This window comes from Chionomys nivalis, chromosome 4, assembly GCF_950005125.1.
Source record: "Chionomys nivalis chromosome 4, mChiNiv1.1, whole genome shotgun sequence".
Taxonomy (NCBI): Eukaryota; Metazoa; Chordata; class Mammalia; order Rodentia; family Cricetidae; genus Chionomys; species Chionomys nivalis.
In genome coordinates this window covers 31,001,989-31,017,637 of record NC_080089.1, presented here as the reverse complement: position 1 = coordinate 31,017,637, position 15,649 = coordinate 31,001,989, and the positions used below count along the sequence as shown (strand labels likewise).

The following is a 15,649-nucleotide window of genomic DNA, read 5'->3' as shown; positions in this document are numbered from 1 at the left end:
GAGAAGATGAAGAGAAGGTGCGAGATCACCACGATGAACTCAAGCTCAAACTATAGAGTGGAAAGACTGTTCATGTAAAACAGCTGGGCATGCTGATGTCTCCTCGTGATCACAGTGCTAGGGAGACAGGCAGGTCTGCAGAGCTCATTCGCCAGTTGGCCTAGCATAGCACGCTCCAGGCCAACAAGTCCTGTCTTCGAGTGAGGTGGGTGGCACTGCATACCTGAGGTTGCCCTCTGGCCTCTACACACACACACACACACACACGTCTACATGATGTATGTCTTCATCACTCAATTACCTAACAGCTGTCCCCATCTTTTAGGTGTCCTAAAACACTGATGGCAAACTTCAAGGGCCACGCTCTCCCAGGGAGTTTCTTTCTGATATTTGGGCTATGGTGGTCAGTGAAGTACCCACTGAAGTACTTTCATCAAAAGGGATTGAAGAAGAACAGACTGAGCCAGCAGCAACAGCGCATTGAGATCATCGAAGGTGCAGTCAAGACTGCGTTTGCAATCATTGGTAAGAACAGAATTTTGTCTATGGTATCTCCTCCCACACCCAGAACCTTCAACCCATTTCCTGGAAATGGAATGGATGTCTTCCTGGCAGGCACAACAGGGCATGATCTTAGGTGACTTATTTTACTAGCCATTGTGTATGAAGCTTTATACCAACAGCTAACAGGCCCTAACATTAATATATACCCTATAAAAAACTACCAAGTAAACCAGTTTTTGCCCTACAGAAGTTATAGAAACACAACAAATACTATGTGAAAAACAGAAAATACGAATTTAAATGGGGGGTAATTTTTTTAAAAACAAAGGAAAACACTAAATAGGATTTAATTTAAAATAAATAATCTTTCCCCAAATAGTCTCTTTCTAGACCTCAGAGTGGTTAACAGCCACCCACTGTCATACCTTCCACCCAGGAGTAGCGAGCATTTACTAGGAAGGGTATCCTCAAGGAGGCCAACAACGCAGGCAACAGAAAGGTTGAGAAGTCCTCAGAGGGCTGTGAAAGATTTTAACCCCACTTCTTTCTCACCAAATCCCCCACTGCCATTCTGCAGCAGGCTCCAGGGACTGGCAGTAATAACAGTAGCAAGTTGTATCTCTTGGAGCCACACCTGCTGGGGGCACTGGCGAGCTGATCCCCAAGATCCCTCTGCAGCTTGTCCTTGGCCTACCATTGTCTGGCCGTGAAGCTGTGGCACTAACCCCCTCCTGCAAGCCAGATGTAGCCAAGACTTCTTGCAGGCATCAAGGGCTCTTTGTGGAGCTAACGTAAGAAGACCATGTGACTTAATGGTGAGGAAAGCACACTGCCCTTTTATAAAGAAGAAAAAAGCGACATTTTATCTGCCCTCCTGAGTGGGTGAAAGTGACATTTGTTCAGCACCGCTCTAGGGCTCCTGCCAGATGCCAGCAAGTCACTGTTCTGAGCACACACAGTCCCCACTTCACAGGGCTCCCGTTCTGTTATCAGTGGCACTTTCCTGGACCATTTCACAAACCTCCTGATCCCTTACAGGCAAATGCAAATGTGAACCACTTCCAGGCTTCCTCCAAAATATTTTGGATACCAAGCATAAAGGCAAATCTGCCTTCTAAACATGATAGAAAGTAGAAGGGACAAAAGCCATGAGTGGTACAGGCAATCCCTGCACTTGACAGAGTCAACAGGATGGCAAGTTTAGGGCCACCAGGGCTTGCCAGTGAGATTGTCTCAAAAAGCAAAAACTAAACAAACCAAAAAGAGAAAGAGAAGAAACCCCGAAGTAGAGCTTCATCAGTCTGGCCTCGTTTCTGTCTCTCTAGGCACTGTGGCTGGAAACTGTGAGGCCTCACAGGCTCACCCGTGTTTTAAACACAGGGCTATGGTGAGGAAGGGCACCCACTCTATGGCAGCCCCAGCACATACTCGGAGCTGCTTCCCTCTCTCAGGTCTGCACATCGGACACCACTGTGACTTCTGTTCCGTGTCCCTTCAGCCTCATCCTCTCTTGGTTCTGCACTGCTCACTGATATTCAAAGATTGCAGCAGGCCTTCTTTTGGACCACCAACCAGCTCCCAGATCATGACGCAGAGACGTTTTACTTACGAATGTTCAGTCTTGGCTTATGCTTGTCCCACAGCTCTTATAACTTAACTTAACCCATTCCTCTTCATCTGTGTTTTGCCTCAGGGCTCTTTCACCTTTCTTTCTCTATGTCCGGCTCCAAGTCTGCTGGCTGGTATCTCCCTTTTCTCCCTTGTTCTCTTCTCCCTTCTTCAACCTAGATTTCTCCTCCTTGTTCTTTCTGCCCACCAACCCCACCTATCTCCTACCCCTCTACTGCCTAGCTATTGGCTGCTCAGCTTTTTATTAGATCGATCGGGTGCCTTAGGTAGGCAAGGCAGAACAGCAACACATCTTTATAGTTAAACAAATGCAGCATAAACAAATATAATACATTTTTGCCTAACGTCATATTCCACAACAAGAGCAATGTCTCGGTCACACTCTCACCTACGGGGAAATGCTGTTATCTCTGCTGAGGAACTCCCTGGGGACCAGTATGTTCTGTTTCTGTTCTTGCGGCTCCCCCATCCTCAAACCCTGAAGGAGCATCCAGAGCCAGGTGTTTCCATCGGCTCCTCAGAAAACTTTTCTCTGGCAGTAGTTTTGCAGTCAGTCTGCTGACCTTTGTCCACTATCACCCATATCTGGACCTGGCTCATGTCTTCAGGCAACTTCTGCTATCTCATGTTTGTCTTGTTGACACCTTTGCCATTTCATTTTTTATTTTTACTTCCTGGCAGGGATCCTGGCCGAGCAGTTTGTTCCAGATGGGCCTCACCTCCACCTCTACCATGAGAATCAATGGACAAAGCTCATGAATTGGCAGCACAGCACCATGTACCTGTTCTTTGGTGTCTCAGGAATCATTGACATGCTCACCTACCTTTACTTCAACATTGTGCCCCTGGGGGTGGACAGGCTGGTTTTGGCTATGGCAGTATTCAGTGAAGGTAACTTGGAGACAAGGGGAAGAAAAATGGACAAGTTGAATTTGTATCCAAATTTAAAAGAAATATTAACATATGACCTTCCTCAGAAAAATCAATCCTCAAGACATTATATGTGCGTGTATGTGTTCCCTCGTTCATCCAACTTCTTACAACCCAGCACCATAGCTGACCTACTACACGCACTCTGGATTGCTTGTCACGGAGTCTACACACAGACACATTCTTTTATATTCTCAAGAGACCCACAAAACTAGCAGTCTGCCTGTGCTTGCTGCCAGTGGTCATGTCAGCTGGCTTCCTGAATGCTGAAGAATCTTGATTTGAGACAAGTATAGGGGGGAAAAATTCCAATAATTGGGAAAAGCTACAGTGAATCCTCTTAACTAGAAACAAGCAAGTTTCTGATGATGGCTGTCATTGGTTTGCAACAGGTTTTCTCTTCTATTTCCACGTCCACAACCGACCTCCACTAGACCAGCACATCCATTCGCTTCTGCTGTTCGGTTTGTTTGGAGGGAGTGTCAGTATCTCTTTAGAGGTGATCTTTCGGGATAATATTGTGCTGGAGCTTTTCCGAACCAGTCTCCTCATTCTTCAGGGAACCTGGTTCTGGCAGGTATCATTCAAGCTCCTCATACAGTCTGGGTTGAGAAGTCCCCTTGGAAATGCCCAAGAAAAGTCCCCAAGTGACTTGTCGGAAAATGCAACAGATACAGTAGGGGTATAGGGGAGTGAGGGCATGGTGTCTGGTCTAGGTGACCTTTTAATCCCCACACCACCCCTTGACCTATGCAATTTTTCTCCACCAACAGCTTGCTGGTACTCTGTATTTACTAAAGTATTCATATAAAGTGAAAGCCCTAGAGTTTAGCTATTTTTAAATCATCCTACAAAGCAATCAGACTTAACTTCCCTGTGTGAATAGGGCTCTCGGTGTAACTTGTGCAGGAACTGTGGCATAGCGTAGAACACATGGAGCCACCGTGTGGGCCATGGAGATGACTGGGCTGCTGCTTAGACAATCAACCAGAAACTTTCTCCTCTATTCCTCCAGATTGGATTTGTCCTGTTCCCCCCATTTGGAACACCAGAATGGGACCAGAAAGACATGGACAATATCATGTTTATCACCATGTGCTTCTGCTGGCACTATTTGGTTGCCCTTTGCATCACGGCCATCAACTTCTCTCTTGTTTACTGGTATGTTAAAACCAATGCTGTCAAATTTCTCTCCCTAACCAGGCTCTAAGTGTTGGTGGTTCACTCCTACTACTTAGTTACTGCCAACTTTATGCTGAACTCTGTACGAGGTACTCTTCATTTGTAGGGCAATTACCACAATTCTTACTTGCCAGAGAGTGTAAGGAGGCTCAGCTATGTTAAACAGGCTGACTAGGGCATGCTAAACCTAGGTTTCAAGTACAGTTCAGACTTTTGGAAAAAACAACAACAAAAAACCTCTCTGTAGCTTTAGAACCTGTCCTGGAATTTGCTCTGTAGACCAGGCTGGCCTCGAACTCAGAGATCCGCCTGCCTTTGCCTCCCCAGTACTGGGATTAAAGGCATGGACCACCACTGCCTGCTTTCCTGGCCTCAAACAGATTTTAAGCTGGTACATAATAGGAAAATCCTCAAACCAGCAATCTGTCTGGGTTGATGTCCCTACTGTCACTGGTTTGGTGGATCCATCACCTATATTCAAACTTGTTTTGCTTACTTCCCAAATATACAGACATCAAAATATGTCCAAGAGCAGAAAGTGCTTTCTAATTACTTTTTAACATAATATAGACTAGAAGAACTATTGACTGCCTGCACTTACTCCCCAGGCACCACATGCTAACTCCTTTAACCCTCATCACTTTATTATGTAGTTTCATTTGTTTTTAACAAACGGGGAAACAAGGCTTCAAAAGCCTGAGTAATCTGACCAACTACTAAATGGAAAACTATTATTATGTGTTATTATGGAGATCTGTTGCTGTGGAAGCTGCCCCTGCCTCCCTCCCTCCCCCCTCCCCCCCCAAGTCTTATTTCCTCTAGACTCAAAGGAGATATATACTTCACCCAGGAAGAACCCGAGGCAAAAAAAAAAAAAGTTTCCTCCAGCTCTACTTTCTGGTCTGTAAAATAGTTAGATGACAAGAGGCCTAAATCTAGTCTCAATAATGGTAATATTTTGGTTACCAGTTGATTTTTTCTCTTCTGTAAACAGAATCCTGGAAGTCAGATGTGTAATGTGCTATAACCATGTTTAATAGACACCTGAAGAAAGACTCTCTCTTACATCATGGAGCTAGTGAACAAAGAACTTAAGGCTAATTCAATGGTTCTTATGTCTGCTGCAGCTTTTTGACTAGGGTGAAGAGACATGCAGAAGGAGAAATCATTGGGATTCAGAAGCTGACATCATCAGATCACACTTACCAGTCAGCCCTTTTGAGTGGCTCAGATGAGGAGTGACATCAGGCCTTGAGGAAGTGGAGACCTCATCCTTTGTCAACAATAGCTGGAACAAAAGCAGTTTGTCCCCTCTATTTAAGGCTCGCCCTAGTGTGCTCTTAGGGCTCCATATTTGCATTCCTCATCTAACACAAAGTTAGAGACTCAAATACAGGAAATTGGACCTCAGGTGTTTATTTACCATGCTACTTGGATTTTTACACATAATTTAACTTATAAAGTCCGTATTAGAGTAATACTATTATAGACCTTTCAGTAGCAAGCCTGTTCTTGTAGAGGAATTGCTCTAAGACTCTGAACACCTACAACAGGAAGTGACCGTGTGGATGAAATAACCCATCAATCTGACAAGCCAGCACATGCTGCTTCTGATAACTTGCCCCTCTTCTCTCAATCACGCAGGTACTTTCTTCTCAAAAATATATTGAGGCTTAGTGATCGACAATGCAGTGTCTTCAGTTCAGAGCCAAAATTCTAACGCGTTTGTTAAATAATAAAGAAACTCGCAAGCTTTGGTATTTTAAGTGCTGACTTTTGAAACATTCTCTAGTAAGTCATACCAGAGTACTACCTTTTGGCCTTGATCAGAGACTAAATTAGGTGAAAGATGATTTTCTTCAATCAAAAGGAGCTAGTTGATAGCTCAGCTGAGAACTGAAAGCCCTCTGATTCCTCAACACTATCCTATTGACGAATATTATGTAGCAAGTCTGTAGCTCCTAGATACAAAGGGGGAAAGATCAGATTATGAAAAGGCCTCCAATTTTAAAACAGCTAAAACCAAAGGATAAGAATTTTGATTTTTTTACATAGACTTGATACTGTACTATTGATTCTGGACATGTTTTGTAGAATTTTTTTTTAACTTTCCTCACCAGGTATTTATTAAACAGCCACTTCCCTAGCACTGAAACATTTGCAAGAATTAATGAGATATCTATCAAGGAATTGACAGTAAGAGAGAACTCCTGAGGCTATCATTAGGCAGTGTGATGTGTAACGAGATTAAATAAAAACTCAGAGACAGATATTGGATTCAACCTAAAGATCAGAAAAGTGAAACAGCCGGTCACTGGCTCTTACCTCTACTTCAGTCTGAAATGGCGATCCTGCCTCCAGAAATCCTCAGAATGAGACTGCGAGAACTGTCTCCTTCCATCTTATATTTTATATTCTTCTCTAGTGCTGGGATTAAAGGCGTGCAGCACTACCACCCAGTTTCTATGTCAACTAGTGTGGTGGTTACTGGGATTAAAGGTGTGTGTCACAACTGCCTGGTCTGTAAGCCTGACCAGTGGGGCTGTTTTACTCTCTGATTTTCAGGCAAGCTTTATTTATTAAAATACAAATGAAGTATCACTATAGTGATGGACACTGTTAAGAAGTACAGAGACAGACTGGGCAGTGGTGGCACACACCTTTAATCCCAACACTTGGGAGGCAAAGACAGGTGTCAAAGCCAGCCTGGTCTACAACTTGAGTACCAATACAGCCAGAAACCCTGTCTCAAAAACAAAACAACAAATAAACAAACAAAAACAGACACACAGGACTAGAGAAATGACTCAGCAGATAAGAACACTTCATGTTTCTCCAGAGGACCCAGGGTTGACTCCAAGCACCCATATGGCACTTGACTACTGTCTAGAACTCCAGTTCAAAGGGATGTTATCTTCTGACCTCCAGGGGCATCAGGCACGCATGTGGTGCACATACATACATTTAGGCAAAACACCCACATGCATAAAATTAAATAAATCTTAAAAAAAAAAAAGTACTATGCACAAACCTGCACAAACCACAGAGGAAGGAGGAGCAGAGGAGAAATGGGGAGTTGGTCCTTTAGAAAAGGTACACCAGGCATAGGACATAGTACATACAAAGCCACAATAGTACATGGAGAACTAAACATATACGTTAGTTTCTGTGTAAAAAGGGCTTCTGTGCTGGCTGAGGTTGAAGGGCCTTTCACTGTGCAGCACTCTGATGCTGGGGTGCACTCTATGTCAGTGGGCCCACACAGCCTCTGCAATCTAAGCATGTGACGTCCTCCTGAGGTTGGTCAGCAGAAGGTCAAAAAGCTATGAACTGGCAAAATCCATCAAAACTGTGACTGGCAAGTCTGGTGTCTTTCTCACATTCCATACCCCTATCCTTCATAAACACCTAAAAGAGAAACTTCACAAAGTTCTGCAAAGTCACATGTAGGGATTCAAATAATCTGAAAATATTAAGTATTATAGAACTCTGGGCTCCCTTTTCCCTTGGTTTGCCAGTTGAGAGGAACCCAACCCATTCAGAAAGTATTTAAAAACTCATTCACTAGCAACAATAAAAAAAAAAATTGCTTTCCTCAGGTCTAGGTTGGAAAAGGAACTTATTTCCTGTTTTATTTTCATTTATAAAAAGATGTGAGACTTCTTATATTGGCAGAAGAAACAATATTCTTGAGGGATTGACATACAACTATTAAATATAAAATACTAAAATTTATTTTTGTATCTCTAACCAGTGATTTGGGACACCTTTATTGAAAGATCTTCCATGGCAAAATATTCTTCAACAGTGTTACACGTATGAGCCGCAGGGCTGGCAAGCACCCCCTGCTCTTCCAGATGATCAGAGCTCAGCTCCCAGCTCCCACATCTGCATGACTTCTTCTTTCATCAGTTCCCACACATACTCACACAAATACAGATACACATAGAAAAAATAAATCTTAGTAGTACTGAGAACTCAAGAACAATGGCAATGGGTTTTTGATCCTACTGCACGTACTGGCTTTGTGGGAGCCTAGGCAGTTTGGATGCTCACCTTACTAGACCTGGATGGAGGTGGGTGGTCCTTGGACTTCCCAAAGGGCAGGGAACCCTGATTGCTCTTAGGGATGACGAGGGAGGGGGACTTGATCGGGGGAGGGGGAGGGAAATGGGAGGCAGTGGTGGGGAGAAGGCAGAAATCTTTAATAAAGAAAGAAAGAAAGAAAGAAAGAAAGAAAAAGAAAAAAGAAATCTTAAAGTACAAGTAGATCAGAATGCTTTTCACTAAATCCTGTCTTGGGTACACGGACTGAGTAATTTTACCAATCTGTCCAACAGAAGCTCAGAGGATCAATGATGCTACTGTATTATTACAAGAGCTGTTCCCTGCAAAACTAGACTTTTGGGGAGTCAACCCCACAAACTGGCATCATTAAATAAGCCTGTATTTTAAATCTGTATTCGCTAGGATATACAATATAGTTGCATGTACTAATCAGACAGGCAATCAGATACCCTCAGTATATAAAAGTTTGGAGTAGATCTGAAGCCGAAAGCAAGAGTGACTTTTATGGGATTTGCTAAGGAAAATCTCAGAGGTTTTAGCCAACAGTAAATATCTCACAGAGAGTATCTCCTACTTTCCCTTATTGTTGTCTAGGAACTACCACATCATTTTCTGTGTGAATATGATATCCAAAAATATAAAACACACAAGTAATTTTTATTCCCCTCACTATTGTCCTCCCACTTCTCGTCATTTCAGTCAATTCCCACGCCATCAAGAGTGTGATCTCATCTCATCCTGTCACCTGCGGTTTGAGAGCCAGGCTTCCCACCCAACTCTAATTACCCTGCGGTTTCACCAGGACACCTTAGTGAGTCTTCCTTAAGAGTACAGCACACAGGGGACCTGACTTGGGAGGACCTAACTTTCTGCTCTAATGTAGCACCAGGTGGGCCTCTAGCCAGCCAAAGTGAGCCAAGCATGAGTGTGGAGTTCTAATCCTCCACTCCAATGTCCAGAGAAGAGATTACACTACAGGCCCATGTGACTCTAACATCACACTTTAGCAGTACCGGGAACCCAACCTGCTAGTCGGTGCTCTCTCCCCACTAAGTTACATCTCTAACACTGGGAACTGACTTTGGCTTTCAAGACCAGGTGCTCATCTTAGTTTCCTCTAATTTCCACTCAGATTTATATCTTCTCACTATTAAAGAGGGATGACAATTCTAATTGTAAAAATTGCTATAAGAACCAAATGCAATTGTAAAGTCACTCTGTAGCTGAAAGCACTCTAACCCTTTTCTGTTTCTCTGCAACTTGCTAAACAACGCAGTTTCAACCCACCTACTACTTAAACCAGGCCGTTTCCACTCTATGTGGCCTCTGGCTCTACTTCCCAAAAAGAAAACAATTAAAGGCCCAGAGATGAAAGATAATTTTTTAATAATTTGGATACTTTCACAGAGAGACAGGGAAGCCCTGTCCCTACAGAAAGGCGTTCCCACCCACCCCTGCACCACAGCAGGATACAGAAGGTGTGACCAGTGCACTGAGTACGTAGGACTTTAAAACCATCCTTCTGAGCTGTCTGCGGCTGGTAGTGGCTGAGAAGAGTGAAATGGCCAGGAATAAAACCGCAAACTCAGACTTACTTCTCCTAACACTGCCCCGCCTCCACCACTTTCTCTACGCTCCAATCGGGTGGCCAGCTTCAAGGGTCTGGTTTGCAACTGCTGTTCTACAACAGATAGAATCTCTGGGCTGTACGCAAGTGCACTGCGAGAGCAGCATCTCGGCCAGCATCCCCTACTCTCTTGACAAATGTCAAGGACAATCCCACAAGTGAAGATACAGGGACAACCAAGACCCTGACACCCACCTTTAGTAAGTGGTACCAAACTGGTCTCCCTTGACCTCACGGCCTACATTCCCTACTACGTAACCTCTCATTATCAAGTAAGCCACCAACCTGTTAAGAGTATTATGCTCTCATTCTGGCCAAAGGAGTAAGGGATCAGTTTAAGGGCACTAAAGCCCGCGTTTCTATTTGATAAAAGATGCACAATAAGTTTTTTAAAAAAATAAGTTACACAAAATTTTCCCGACACAAAACTCATCTGGACAAGTCACCAAGAAGGTCGAAAACTAAAAAGTAAAATCCTCACACAGAATGAGGCTTATTCGCTGCTGGCCCGCTCCCCAACTGGAAGGCCTGCTCCCTGGGCATCCACCACTCAGGAGGTAAACTCTGGCTTTTGTGACTGTGACCTCCCATGACTTTGATGTTCTCTCCTCCTGGACTAGACAGTGCAGCCCTGAAACCCTAAAATGGAACCTCGTCAGGGCTTCATTCTGGAGTGTGGCTGCAGAACCTGGGCCATAGTTGGCATCACCCTCCACCACTCTGCCTCAAGCAGGAGATCTCTGAGGAATGAAGCAACCAACTTCCCTGTTCCCTTTCTGTCAGCCAAGATGCATGAGGCCTGGTCTCTTAAAGCTGCCTCTCTTTCTCAGTCACTGTTGTTCAGGTACTTGTTTAGGAGAAGGAGCGGTGGTCACAACAACAGTGGAGACTGCTTTGGAGGAGCCAGAAGCTGTGCCCTGTTGGAGATGGGATGCGGGAACAGTCTGGATGCGCACCTGCGCACAAAGAGAGGAAATCTGGTCAGTGAACTGCAAGTAGGCACATCAATGAAGGAAAGCAAAGGAAACAGACAAGCTGAGATGGTCAACAGTCAACATTAGACCTTACCTGTGTGGCCTGACCTTGTTGCTGAAGTTGCTGCAACTGCTGGGCAGTGAGGAAACTCACTGGCTTATTGCCAGCAATGAGCTTAGTACCTGCTGGCATGGTTGTGAGGATGATGTTGCGACCCAGCCCACTGAGACTGTGGAAGGGAAACAGAAGTAAGGTATGACCACACATTGCTCTGGCTCAGACTGAAGCTCCATATGGAATGAAGGACAATAAAGAGGCCTTGTGCTCATTAAAAACCTCAGCATTCTCAATTCAAATGGAATCTCATACTAGGGCTACCTTTCTTCTAAATTTCTATACTCTCCATGGCTGGAGCCTCCAGAGTAGTGGATAAATACTCTAAACTCTATGCTCTGCCAAGCAAGAGACAGGAACCATGAGTCCCTGGCAAGAATCTCTTCCAGTTGGACACATGGGAAGGAGAGCTGAGAGCACTACAGACAGTACAGGTGTGAGGCAGCCCCAGCAACCCAGCAAGATTCCTGTCCCTTAGGAAAGAAAAAGGGCGCGCCCACATCTCCAAACAGCCTCCTCATGATTAAGAATGCCCAAATGACTGCATCAGTCTTTATCCCTGTTTAAGGCAGGGCCAGAGGAAGTCAGCATTTGCCAAACCATCTTAAGCTCGGGCTCAAATATCAAAGGAAGGATCCTTTGATCCAGCAACATCTTCCAACCATCCTACCCCAACACCCTGCCCCCCCCCCCATTTTCTACCACTCCATATATCCCCACTTTAGTACTCCTGTTGTATTCCTCCTACTCTACAATAGAAGCCAGGCACAGAATGGCTCTTTTATGTCTTAATTGTTGCATCCAAAAACAGTACTGGGGATTCGATGTGTATCAATGATGGAAATGTGAGGCATCAAGCACCTTCGCATTCTGCAAAACTGCATTTGCTCTTCCACAAACAGCACTCACTTGGCTCCAAGGTTGCCTTTGATAATGGGGGCTGTGACGACACTCTTGCCCTTCATTGGCTGGCTAATCACAGAGAGAGGAACTGTGATCCTTGTAGGCAGCTTCCCCTACAAAGAAAACAATCAGCATTTGTGAGCTAGAAGGAGATACAGCAAACAGCTAGTTCCTACAGAGAAGAAGTGAGAGCACTAGAGACAGCGCCAATTCTCATTCCCCAAGGGTTCCAATATTCCTGCAGTCAGAACCCAAGTAACTCTAATAAACTTGCTTATACGTTAAGTTATATGCCTGTTTATCACGACGAGCTCAAGCTCTCAGTTTGCCTTAAGTCTCAGGAGACTCTGAACTTAGAAGTCCAGGGGGAATGGAACTTGAGACTGGGTCTCTCTATATAGCCCAGGCTATACATCAATTCAGTCCTCCTGCCTCAGCTTCTCTAGAGCTAGGATTACAGGAATGCACCATATACTCAGCTAACAGACCGGGACTTTTGAACAGTGATGGAAACTGCGTTTTGTGTTATGTGGGGACAAAGGGTGCAATGTTATAGTTTAAGTATGAAATGTCCCCCACAGGCTCATATACTGATTACTTTAGAAGACTGTAGATACTTTTAAGAAGTGAGTCTAGCTGGAGGAAGTAAGTGCAGTAGTGTGCTCTTGAGGTTATGCCTAATTCCTGGTTCTCACTGACACTTCCTCTCATGAGCTGAGCAGCCTTAGACATGCTCACTCCCACCACTATGATTTCCTGCTTCACCACTGGTCCAGAGTCAACAGAGCTAAAGACTGGGACAGAGACTCTGCGACCACGACTCTAAGTTAATGTTTTCCTAGTTTATGGCAGGTAAATCTTGCTTGTTTTTAAGATAGAAGAGAGATGGCTCAGAGGTTAAGAGCAGTAACTGTATTTTCAGAGGACCCAGGTTCAACTCCCAGCACCTACACAGCAGCTCACAACTGTCTATAACTCCAGTTCCAGGGGATCTGACACCCTCACACAGACATGCAGACAAAATACCAATGCATATAAAGTAAAAAATAACGTTAAAAAAAATACAAGAGGGACTGGAGAGATGGCTCAGTGGTTAAGAGCACTGACTGCTCTTCCAGAGGACCCAGGTTCAATTGCCGGCACCCACATGGCAGCTCACAACTGTTTATAACTCCAGTTCCAAGGGGATCTGCCACCCTCACACAGACATGCACGTAGGTAAAACACTAATGCACATAAAATAAACATAAATAAATTTTTAAAAATACAAGAGAAATGGCTGATAGAATGCTTTTAAAAAGGAAGGTGGGGGGGCTGGAGAGATGGCTCAGTGGTTAAGAGCATTGCCTGCCCTTCCAAAGGTCCTGAGTTCAATTCCCAGCAACCACATGGTGGCTCACAACCATCTGTAATGAGGTCTGGTGCCCTCTTCTGGACTTCAGGCATACACACAGAAAGAATATTGTATACATAATAAATAAATATTAAAAAAAAAAAAAGGAAGGTGGGGGACAACAATGGACACTTCCATGAGCAGGTTATTTGTAAGGAAATCAGAGACTGATACAAAGTAGCAGGTCCCATACTGACTCAATACAGTTTAGTCACTATTTGTAGCCCATTAAAGAGCACTACAAGATGGCAGCAGAACAGCTGGAGATAGTGCCTTTGTATGGATCTGCACATGGCTGTTCTCTGAAAAATGCAGGAAGATCTCACAGTGATCTATACTCTGAGCTTTGCATTATGTCCTACAAAACTATTTCAAATGACTAACAAACTATATTTTTTTCCTTACACTCAAAAAAAATTTTTTTTGTTCGCTTGTTTTACTTAGTTTTTGGTTGTTTTTTATTTATTTATTTATTTATTAAAGATTTCTGCCTTCTCCCCGCCACCACCTCCCATTTCCCTCCCCCTCCCCCATCAAGTCCCCCTCCCTCACCATCCCTAAGAGTAATCCGGGTTCCAAAATAAAGGCTAATATTTTTTCAACTTGGAAAAAAGAAGGCACAGATACAAAACCTTGAAACCATTAAAGAAAACACTGGCAGAAGTAATCAGAGAAAACTAAATACTCAGTTAAAAGATGACAGACTGACCAGGCAGTGTTGGCGCATGCCTTTAATCCTTGTACTTGGGAGGCAGAGACAGGTGGATCTCTGTGAGTTCGAGGCCAGCCTGGACTATAAAGTGAGTTCCACGGCAGCCAGGGCTATACAGAAAAACCCTGTCTTGTAAAACAAACAAGCAAAATAAATAAATTAAAAAAAAAAAAAAAAGATGGCAGACCAAAACTAGCCTTGGTGACAGCCCTAACGCCAAGAAAGCTAAAGTGGTTTTGTCTGCACAGAGAGCTCCGTGCAGCCAAGGACAGCAAAACCAAGAAAGAAAGAAACCAACAAAACCAAAACCCAAGAAAAGCTTAAGGAAAGGGGCTGGAGCACAGATGGCTGAGCAGTCAAGAGCATTGGGTGCTCTTCCAGAGCACTCAGGTTCAATTCCCAGCACCGGCTCACACCTGTCTCCAATTCCAGGGCTTTAACATCTCACACAGACACACATGCAGGCAAAACACCAGTGAATATAAAATAAAAAAATAAGTAAATGTTTATAAAAAAGATAGCACTAATTGTGCTACCAAAATGTCTATCAGCTATATATTGTTACATGCATAGAAAATATTTTCTTCAGTTTGGAACTAGGAATGTAGCTCGTAGAGTAGTTGCCTAGTAGGCTCAAGACTCTGGCTTTTAGCCCCAGTGCTGCAGGGTCACAATTAGTGTGTCAAACTTTCAATATGTGTATCTTCGAGACTCAGTTATCTACGCTCCAGAAATACTTTAAAAAAATATTTATTTATTATGTATACAATATTCTGTCTGCGTGTATGCCTACAGGCCAGAAGAGGGCACCAGACCTCATTTCAAGTGGTTGTGAGCCACCATGTGGTTGCTGGGAATTGAACTCAGGACCTTTGGAAGAAGAGGCAATGCTCTTAACCTCTGACCCATCTCTTCAGCCCCAGAAATACTTTTTAAAAGAACCGTGCACTAGAGCATTACTGTAGCACACTGGCAGCAGAAGCTCTCCTATGTATTATCATATCACTAAACAGGGCTTGGCCAATATCTGAGTATGGCCTACAATGAGCCCCAAGACATTCTTAACTAGCTGTATATACATGGAGTGCTCAGGGGAAGGGCTGGAAGGATAAATACATTATTCATTAACCCTTGTAAGGACAAGAAAATTTTGTATTTTACCCTATACTTCTGACATTATTCTTTATATTTTAAGGATATATATGTGTACATGTATACACACACATGCTACACTTTTCTAACTTGTATTCCAAAAACAAACAACCCAAATCTATATGTCAAATTGAGTGATATGGACAGATCAGTTTCCTAGTTCTTAGTCTCCTAAGGGACAGGGGCCGAACCTGAAGAACTTTTCCAGGCGGGCCTTGGCTGTACACACCTGCAAGTCCAACACTTGACTGACTGAGAGAAGAAAATCAACAAATGAGGAGAGTCAAGACCAGCTTAGGCACATAACAAGTTCTAAGCCAGCCTGGGCTATAGCAAAATCCTGTGTCCTGAATAGTTTTACAACAACTTAATACAAGCTAGGGTCATCTGAAAGGTGGGAACCTCAAGAAAAATGCCTCCAAAATTCCAGCTGTAAGGTAGTTTCTTAATTAGTTCTTGA

General features: G+C 43.8%; 2 protein-coding genes across 9 annotated transcripts in view; one reads left to right on the top strand and one right to left on the bottom strand.

The window, feature by feature from the left end:
- The first annotated feature begins 341 nt into the window (after positions 1-341).
- Positions 342-5,487, top strand: Tmem45b (transmembrane protein 45B). The gene is made up of 5 exons (XM_057768939.1): positions 342-525; positions 2,815-3,024; positions 3,456-3,640; positions 4,079-4,224; positions 5,373-5,487. Exons 1-5 carry the CDS (start codon positions 342-344, stop codon positions 5,485-5,487), a joined length of 840 nt encoding a protein of 279 aa, XP_057624922.1.
- Positions 5,488-9,164: 3,677 nt separating this feature from the next.
- Positions 9,165-15,649, bottom strand: part of Nfrkb (nuclear factor related to kappaB binding protein) — a 35,372-nt gene continuing 28,887 nt past the window's right edge. For all 8 annotated transcript variants that reach the window (XM_057767979.1, XM_057767983.1, XM_057767980.1 and 5 more), the window contains exons 24-26: positions 11,939-12,045; positions 11,009-11,144; positions 9,165-10,896 (exon numbers count right to left, since the gene is read on the bottom strand). In XM_057767979.1, the coding sequence (XP_057623962.1) occupies positions 10,771-10,896; positions 11,009-11,144; positions 11,939-12,045 (369 nt within the window). In that variant the 3' untranslated portion in view covers positions 9,165-10,770. The remainder of the gene's footprint in view (positions 10,897-11,008; positions 11,145-11,938; positions 12,046-15,649) is intronic.